The sequence below is a fragment of the Asparagus officinalis genome, chromosome 3 (genome assembly GCF_001876935.1).
Source record: "Asparagus officinalis chromosome 3, Aspof.V1, whole genome shotgun sequence".
Classification (NCBI taxonomy): domain Eukaryota; kingdom Viridiplantae; phylum Streptophyta; class Magnoliopsida; order Asparagales; family Asparagaceae; genus Asparagus; species Asparagus officinalis.
Window position 1 is genome coordinate 42,876,766 of NC_033796.1, and position 9,835 is coordinate 42,886,600.

Here is a 9,835-nt window from a genome sequence, read left to right on the forward strand (position 1 = left end):
CTAGTTGTTGATATTAGCTTTTAAAGTTGGATATTTTTAGAGTGCCTAGGATTGGAATATGTTGCGAGTAGGGGATGAGAAATGTCTCTCCTTTTGAACGCTACAATTAATCTCTACGTGTGAAGAAGAGCACTGAGAAATTTGGTGGGAGCAACGGGAAAACTTCGATTAATAAATGTAAGAAGAGTGCAAAGTTTGATCATCATCCTAGCTCATGAAAGCCCGAAACGCTTGAGGATAAATCTCCTCTTTACAGAACTCTCTCTCTCTCTAACCTTAGAGATCTCTAAGCAACTCTCTCTCTCTCTCTCTCTCTATTATAATGCATTTGTTTGATTGAATTCTGGTACTAGTAGTCACAAGTAGAATTTCAGTTCAAGTAGGAATCACAAATTGAATCCCGGTTCAACTGGAAATTTAAATATATCTCAACCGTCAAAATTGCCTGGAGCGACTTCTTAGGGGAGAATTCGAGTCGTAAATTCTAACAGTAAATTTATGAGCTTAAGGGTATTTTGGTTGGTAATAAGAAGGTTAACCGCGCATGGGACCATGACCATGAAGATTAGATTGCCTTCATTGGTTGACATCAAGATTATAAGAGATCATAATGTGTAATTTACATTGATCGATGAGTCCTATCCTTCAATATCCGGGCTTCTTCCTTATAAAGCCAACTTTATTTTCACTTGTTTACAGTGAGGTCATGCTCTCTGGTTGTGTTTATTTAATAAGAGCGTAAAGGAGGGTTACAAAATTAAAAGAGAAGCTCATGTATAGCTTTTGCCTCCAATGAACTAAATATCAAATAAATATTAGAAAACCTTACTGACCACAAAGGAGCAAGATCACTTAGCAATGGCCATTTTCGTATACTCCCTTGGTTAGGATCTATGTTTTCACATCAGCTTGAAACTCATGTTAGGAAAAAGATGGCATGGCAATTGACTCCCATGATGGGAAAATGGTGGAGATACTCCAAGAAGACGCGCTAATTCCATCTAGTCTGACAATGAAATGCTCCCAGCCCCAAAATCTTCTCCAACAAAATAAAATAACATATGTGAGGATTTTTTATGCTTGATTTTTTTTTTCAGAAAACAAGCCAAATCATTTCGTTAGATTTATTCAAAAAATTGTATTCTTGCCTGTCTTTAGCAGAAGACTGTCAGCAAATGTAACCTTCTTATCTTCTACTTAATTATCCATGTGGATGTGATGGCTCAAAGATTTTATCCCTTCGATACCGATTGCTTACTGTAATGTAGACTTTCTTTTTAACTTTTAATTAAATTTGTGATGTTCTCTCTTTACTGTCTTTAGTTTGTACCACAACTCATTGTTTAAAATGTTTATTGCTTGATACTTTGGATCTTGCAAAAATTGATGACTTGCATGTTGCATCAGAGATGCAAACATTAGCAGTTCAGTTTAGTAAGGCTGTTTGGCTACTCTCCACTAACCTAGATAAAAGCCTTGACCAGATTAGTATTGATGCATGAGGGAAGGTGGATCACTCCTAACCTGGATAAGAGGCCAATTTTTGAACTAAGAAAGAACTAGCTTGTGATTGGCCCAATTTTAGCCAAACAAATGCTAAACCCCTGTTCGGGTTAGTCGAACTAATTATGTTAGTAGGGGGAGTTTCCAAACACTCCCTAAGCATTTTTGTGATTAGTTATGAAATCGTACCACAAGTTTTATATTCTATGATCTATGTTATCATGTTATGTAAGCATGAAGATTATTTTTTTGGCACAAGTAATAGTTAAATAGAGAAGTTTTATGGCACTTTGCTATCAGTGAAATTTCAATTTTCAAACCTGAATTCAAAATTATAATAATGCCCCACAAACTTGAAAGATGATATAGCATCAGTTATTAGTGGAAGAGAACCTTCTCTATTGTCAACCTCAATGAAGGTACAGTTGACCAGTTAAGAGCAAACTAGTTTGGTTGATATCTACCAGGGTCTGTCTGGTTGGAGACTGAAGAGCTAGTCTCCTATGACAGCCAACCAAGTAATTTGTCCCTGTATCACCTGATTTGTCACAAAGTCCAACAAAAGGTTATAGTTCTTATTCTAACCTAAGATCGACCCACACACGGCCTTGCAAAACTTTTTTATGGATGTCTTTATGTTCTAAATTTCACTAAGTTTTAGGCGGTTGGAATGACATAAATAAGAGGCTAATTTTGATTGTAATCATACAGTCAATGAACTATTTAAGGTTTCAATAGAGAAACCCTATAAGCCATAACATAAAAGTATATACATTATTGCTAAACCCTTTGTAATTGTATTATGGAAAAAGAGATGTGTGAAATAGTTGGGAGGAGCAAACATCAGAAATTACCATGTAAACATCTGGGCATCCTCAATCCATTACAAATCTGCTTCTTCTGATTTCTTGTAGTAACTTTGAAGGCTGTAAACTTGTAATGTTTGATTTATTCTGGCATGCCAAAAAGCTAAAAGTGTTCTTGATGCGAAACGAAACAGGGGGTCCATTGGAATCAGCGATCTAATTTAAACAACACATCGTTTCGCCAAAATTCATGATCTTAGGCAGGAAATTTAATCTAAAACAGTTAATGTGACAGATGGATTTTAATTAGATTTGCATCGATAATTATGAACAATTCTAATATCGATCAATTTAATTGCAATATTCATTATCATTGCACAAGTTTTACAATCAATATCAAGTTTTAACAATCACATGTTCAGTTACTCTCAACTCACAGATTTAGTTTAAGCAATGAATATATGATAAGAATTTAGATATGTAATACTCATGCAATTAACTAATAAATTGAAATCAACAGAAAAATACTGAGTTGAGAGAAGCGAAACCTCAGTAGATCACTATTTAAAAGTGAAAAAAATAGTTTGTCCTGTTAACCTGCTATGCTTTGCTTGGATCTGAAGAAAAAAAAGGAAGGAGCGACTTCGGGAGGGTATCCTTTCTCTACGAGTTATTTGATCTGAAATCTGACGGAGAAAGGCGAAACGATCGGTGGGTCTGTGAAACGATCGGCTGGTCTGTTCGACGATGAGGAAGAACGACGAAAGAGCGCGAGATCCGACGACGACGCGAGCGATGACGAGAGGTGCGAACGACGTCCGAGGACGAAGAAGGACGATGATGGTCATCGATGAAAGGAACTCTGATGTCGACGAGGTGGCGGAACGACACGGGCGACGTAGTCGTTCGGAGGTGGAGGAGAATAGGACGTCGGCGGCGTTGCTCGAAGGAGAAGAGGGCGGGGGAGAGGTTGTGGTTGTTGAAGTTGGAGGCGGGCGGGACGGTCTGGTGGTGGGGCTGTCTGCAGGTGGAGAAGCCAGGGAAGGAGGAGGGGAAGTGGCTGGTGGTGATGAGGTTGAAGACGATGACCAGAGAAGAGAACCGGTGTTTGTGTGCCGGCTGAGGAAAGAAACGACAAGCACTAGCCTAGGGTTTCACACCCATCGGTTTCACACCAAATTAAGCCAATGCAATTTTTCATTTCATTCTTTAATAATTCATTGATTTTTAATAGTCTCATACAACTTTATTTATAAAAAAAAACTACGTGCACACAACGTGCAATAAAAATAGAAACAAACAACAATCCCTCAAATCACTTAACTAAAATTAAACTAAATTTCAAATTTCAAATTTTAAATTTCAAAATTCAAAATTCAAAAATATATCTACTAATCAAATATTGTCATTTCTTGTTCTCATTATTTTTCCCGGGTGGGAGAAAACTCGACTCCGTCGAGTTAGCTACAGAAACTTGTCATATTCAATATACTCTGTTTGCATCTTAATCCGCTGTCAGTTATTTTTTTGCATCTCAAATCATTAGTTAAATTGCATTGTAAATTCATCATCTAAAATATTATCAAAATTCACTGCAGCTTAGGTGAATATATAGAAGTGGGGGTAATGTGAAAGAGCTCTCAGAAATAATAGGCTAGGGTCAGGTTTATATCAGTGGACTGTCAATAACATTGTGAACTATTTAATCAATTAATATTGAGAATAGAACTATGACCAAATCGATAATATAAATGTTATTAATTAGTCAAGAGTTGGAAAAATTCATAAATATCATGTCAAATCTTAATCAGCAATAAAGAACTGTATTAGACAAGTCCAAACCATCTAAAATATCAGCATCAACAGTTTTAAATTAGGTTCTGATTTCATATCATTCATTTCAGTTAACAATTTATTTATTTAAGTTAGATCACTGATTCCCTAATATATGATCAATGCAAATCAAAACAAAATGATGCAATCAACTCGAATGACTATGTATGAAATACAGACTTGAAAAATACGGTCAATGGCAGATGTAACTCAACGAGGTATCTAACATGCATGACGTCCTCTATCAAATGGAATAATTAGGTGTCCATTTGTTAAAATACATAAAAATTTTCTTGTCCTAACAATGATAGTGAGGAACATGCAAGCAAATGTATGACAGAGTGTTTTTGTGCGCTTAGTATGTGAGAAAAAAGAAATGAAAACACTCGTGCTCAAGCTTGTATCCCTAATCATTATAATTTCTCAAAATGGATCAGTGTACGTGAGTGATTGTTGGGACAATGCATGGTGGTGGGATATCTAGTATGGTAGTTATTTTACTATGCTTAGTTTGGTATTCGACTTCCATACAGATGTTTGAGTGAATCGATTCAAAAGCCAAATCAGGAACGTGTTGGGTGTCATGTTTGTCCGGAAAGACTTCGTGGGGAATATCATCAACGTTTTCAATCACTAAAGTTGGTTCAGAAAGAGTTAGAATTTCAATTTCAAGAACAACTTCAGGGATAACATCAGTGGACTCCGTGATCAAAGAGGTAGCTTGGGAAAGAACCGGAGTTTTGTCATTGTATGAAATTTCAATTAACTCCACAATTGCAGGGGTAGTTTCAGAAGAGATGAAAGTGCATGGATTTTTAATTTTACTATCCTGGAATTCCTTCGCAGAGTTAATTTCTATCAAATCTACGGTCTGATTAACGGTTTTCTCAAGAATAGATTTTGATTCTGTCATATGCGGCTTATTAATTTTAACTGGTGGAAGGTATTTCCTGTTTAGTTCGTCAGCCATTTCTTGCCAAGTTAAAATTGGTAACTCACTACTAATATATCTTAATGTTTCGAATTTGGACCAATATTGGCAGGCTGGTCCGGTGAATTTTATTATCGCAAACTTGATTTTTCTTGGTTCTGTCATGGCATACCAGTCAAAGTATCGATCCATGTTCTTCAGCCAATTCAAGAAAGTTTGTGGACCGAGCTTACCATCAAAGGTTGGTGGATCAGGCACAGGTTGAGGTGAGGGTTGATGAACGATGTGCCCCCCATGACCTTGACCTTACAGAGGCGGGTTTGCAACATGCGCTCTTTCGAGCCTAGTAAGTATTTCGCTGGTGGCTCTGCTCTCTTGAGCTACGTTATCTATTTGTCTTTTTAGTTCTCTTAATTTCTTAAGGATTTCGAGTGACATGTTGGACTCACTAGACATTTTACTAGACTCACCTAATCGATTAGGTAGGCTCGTGCGAGTGGGCATGCACTAACACTAGATGAGATGAATGAGATATTTTTTTTAAATAAAAGACTCAACGAATCAAAAAAATAAAAATAAAAAATTTCCTACCCTAGAACCATGCTCTGATACCAAAAATGATGCGAAACGAAACAGGGGGTCCATCGGAATCAGCGATCTAATTTAAACAACACATCGTTTCGCCAAAATTCATGATCTTAGACAGGAAATTTAATCTAAAACATTTAATGTGACGATGGATTTTAATAAGATTTGCAACGACAATTATGAACAATTCTAATCTCGATCAATTTAATTGCAATATTCATTATCATTGCACAAGTTTTACAATCAATATCAAGTTTTAACAATCACATGTTCAGTTACTCTCAACTCACAGATTTAGTTTAAACAGTGAATATATGATAAGAATTTAGAGATGTAATACTCACACAATTAACTAATAAATTAAAATCAACAGAAAAATACTGAGTTGAGAGAAGCGAAACCTCAGTAGATCACTATTTAAAAGTGAAAAAAATAGTTTGTCCTGTTAACTTGCTATGCTTTGCTTGGATCTGAAGAAAAAAAGGAAGGAGCGACTTCGGGAGGGTCTCCTTTCTCTACGAGTTCTTTGATCTGAAATCTGACGGAGAAAGGCGAAACGATAGGCGAGTCTGTTCAACGATGAGGAAGAACGACGAAAGAGCGCGAGATCCGACGACGACGCGAGCGATGACGAGAGGCGCGAACGACGTCCGAGGACGACGAAGGACGGTGATGGTCGTCGACGAAAGAGAATCTGATGTCGACGAGGTAGCGGGACGACGCGGGCGACGTAGTCGTTCGGAGGTGGAGGAGAATAGGATGTCGGCGGCGTTGCTCGAAGGAGAAGACGGCCCGAATCCAATATTTTTTTTTTTTCCTTTTCCGTTTTAAAAGTTTTAAAAAAATTTTTTTTGGGGGGGGAAAAAAAACAAAAATTAAATAAAAATAAAAAAAACCATTAAAATCACTTTAACATAAATTTTGGCGCGGGGGCCGCCCCCGCCCCTTCTTAAAAGTTAAGAAAAAATAAAACAATAAATTTTTTTTTCGCCGGAGGTTTTTTTTATTTTTTTGTGAGGAAGAAGCCGAACGACATAAGAATAATTGATTATTTTGGGGCCCCGCGCTAAACACGGTATTGTAAAAGTGAAAAAATAGTTTGTCGCGTTAACCTTGCTAGGCTTTGCTTGGATACTGAGAAAAAAGGAAGGAGCGACTTCGGAAGGAGAAATCATCAAACAAATGTAATAACTTCAAAATAAACAAGAAAAGAGTTCTCTTTTGATCCCTGTAAATCTTCTGTACTTTTGGGGGTGACCCCCGAAAGGCCGCAAACACGATAGGGTTAAAGCGAGTCTGGTCAACCCCCCGATGAGGCCTTTTGTAGACTTGTTACGGAACCCCCCACGAAGCGGCTTTTGGCTTTGGAAGATCGCGAACAGAAGTTTTGTTGACCAGTGTGTTACTTTTTGCGCCCTTTTTTGTGTCGTATTGTTTTCTTCGTTTGATTTTTCGGCCCCCGTGCACCCCGCCCGCACGCAGGTTTTTCCCGCCCGCGACAGGACGGCCCGCACCGTAGTAACACGAACCCCCGCGCAGTATTCGATGACGCGCGCACAGCCCCGACGTTTGTGTTATTTATGCCCAGGTTCGTCGGTATCTTTTTTTTTTTTTTTTCCCTTTTTTTTTCAAACGGGCGAAAATTTCCAAAAGAAAAAAGAGCGGAAAGAGAATGATGTCGAGCGAGGTAGCGGAGACGACGCGGGCGACGTAGTCGTTCGGAGCGAGGGGAGGAGAATAGATGGTGTCGGCGGCTGTTGTTCGAGGAGAAGAGGGCGAGGGGAGGGCTGTGCGTTGTTGAAGTTGGAAGTGCGGGCGGGGCATCTGTGGCCTGGGCTGTTGCAGGTGGACGAAGCTAGGGAAGGAGGAGGGGAAGTGGCTGTGGTGGTTCGATTTGGTTTAAGAAGAGAGTTGACAGACGATGAAGGCAGAGAATGAGAAACGTATGTTTGTGTGGCGGCTGAGGAAAGAAACGATAAGCACTAGTCTAGGGTTTCACACCCATCAGTTTCACACCAAATTAAGCCAATGCAATTTTTCATTTCATTCTTCAATAATTCATTGATTTTCAATAGTTTCATACAACCTTATTTATAAAAAAAAGTACGTGCACACAGCATGCAATAAAAATAGAAACAAACAACAATCCCTCAAATCACTCAACTAAAATTAAACTAAATTTCAAAATTCAAATTTTAAATTTTAAAATTCAAAATTCAAAATTCAAAAATATATCAACTAATCAAATATTGTCATTTCTTGTCCTCATTAGTTCTTCTCATATTAGACCCTAAAATCTTTCATACGTTGATATTAGGAACCCAAGTCTTCATATTTAATTTACACTCTAGAATCACTTTAGTTGTTTTAAATTTCAGCTCCTGTCCATCCAAGTTTGAAACTTACCTTGATTATTAGGTTAAAAGTTAATCATGTTAGATAAAGTACCTTAAAGCATCACTCTTAAGGTGTCATGCTAACCAAGAAAGAGAGGTAGTAAGAGGAATGTTGATGAGAGTTTATGGGGTGATTAGAGTAAAGAGATTTTTGGGACGAAGATCTAGTGAAGAGGTAAATGAGTTTAAGTAGAATTGTAGAAGACGAGAAGAGTAGGAGGCCATTTAGAAATGTGATGAAGGGATGTTTACTGATCATTAGGGTTGGGTCCATTCCATAATAGCCCAAATAGTTTAAAATAGAGATACGATGCTATATAGATTTCATACATCTGTTGACCGGCACTGGAATTATTATTGTTAACACTTATATTCTGTTTTCTTGATGTTTGTGGCATAAGGAATAACAAATGAGCAAGGGTTTTGTTCCCAGTAGAAAATCTTGCAGCGAATCAATTCAGATAAGGATGGTATCCATAGTTACCTAGTTACCATGAGTCCTTGACCGTTATGCGACTTTACCTTATTAGCTTTTGCGCCCCGATCAAATATTAATAAAGCAGTCTCCATCTGTAACTCAACATGTTGCATGAAAATAATTTTGAATCATAGGACTGGAAGTTAATCTAATGAGTTAATCAGCTTTTTTTATGTGGTTGGAAAAGGATGGTGCAAAAGTTAAAAGGGCATTGCTCCGTCCCTTTTGTTTCTTGGTGGTGACGATGTAGTTAAAGATGGCAGTAAGGGAGATATGAGCTAAAGACCTTCAGGTACAGCTTTTGTCTTTTGTCCATTAGATGGTTTCTGGTCTGAACAGATGTTAGTTGATGCACCTGTATTTAGTTATTCAGATTGGAGATTAGAAGGAGCAGATTGTTATGGATTTGTATACTAAAGTAGTTTCCTTGTTGGTGACTAATCTGTTTTTTCAACCTCCTTGAATCCCTCTGATGACCATTTCTACTGTGAATCAAATCTGTGTTAGGTGTCTCTGCCTGGTATGCATCTGAACATAACAGTCAATCCTATGTTATTGTCAGTTCGTGTATACAAGTAGAGCTTGATTATCTCACTCCCCTGCCAGATTTAGCACATGCAGTTGTGGTAATCAGCTAGTTTATTCAGGCCTCATGCACGTCTCCTTTTGATGTTTATAAGGTTTAAAGTTGCTATACCTCAAATTTTTTCTAGAGCCAAGCAGTTCCATTTACTTGGAATGAAAGTTTCTGGGATGTACTATATGTTGGTGTTCTTGTTTAGCCATGCTTCTTATCACAACACTTATCCTTTTCATAATTTGGGGAAGCAGGCCTTAAGAGTGATTGATCCATGATTCTGTTTATCATTGTATTCTGACCTACGCTAGATGCTACAAGTTGAAAGGCATCCATGTCTGTGCCAAAAACAGGATCTCATTTGTTAAACTTACACACGTATCATGTGTTGCCATGGCATTATGGCTATGCATACCATTTAAACGCTCATGTAGTCACTACAGCTTCACGTAGGCAATTGGCAACGCAGCAAAGTATAATTAATAAAGTGGATATTGTCTGCATAATGATCATATAACAACTGGTGGTTCAGAGCGATAATTAACAACAAACCTTTAGGTTGATTGCTCGTTGGGGTGTTCCATCATATGTTTCTGAATAGCAACTATTGAAATTTTTCTCGCGTCATGGCCTGTCCATTGTCCTGTTGATATTATATACTGGTTTTATAGCTTAATCATGTTTTTCCTTCTGTATTCAGTCATCACGGATTTAGTGCATTCT

The 9,835-nt window shown here is 37.8% G+C and overlaps 1 protein-coding gene across 2 annotated transcripts in view; it reads left to right on the forward strand.

Annotated features, from left to right (window-relative positions):
* Nucleotides 1-9,835, forward strand: part of LOC109833961 (signal peptidase complex-like protein DTM1) — a 10,658-nt gene that overhangs the window by 406 nt on the left and 417 nt on the right. The window contains exon 2 of one of the 2 annotated variants that reach the window (XM_020401847.1): nt 8,723-8,824. The exons of the other annotated variant lie outside the window; for it this stretch is intronic. Within the exon in view, the coding sequence (XP_020257436.1) occupies nt 8,723-8,777 (55 nt within the window). The 3' untranslated portion in view covers nt 8,778-8,824. Of the gene's footprint in view, nt 1-8,722; nt 8,825-9,835 lie in introns of those variants that run through there. 2 annotated transcript variants of the gene reach the window in all.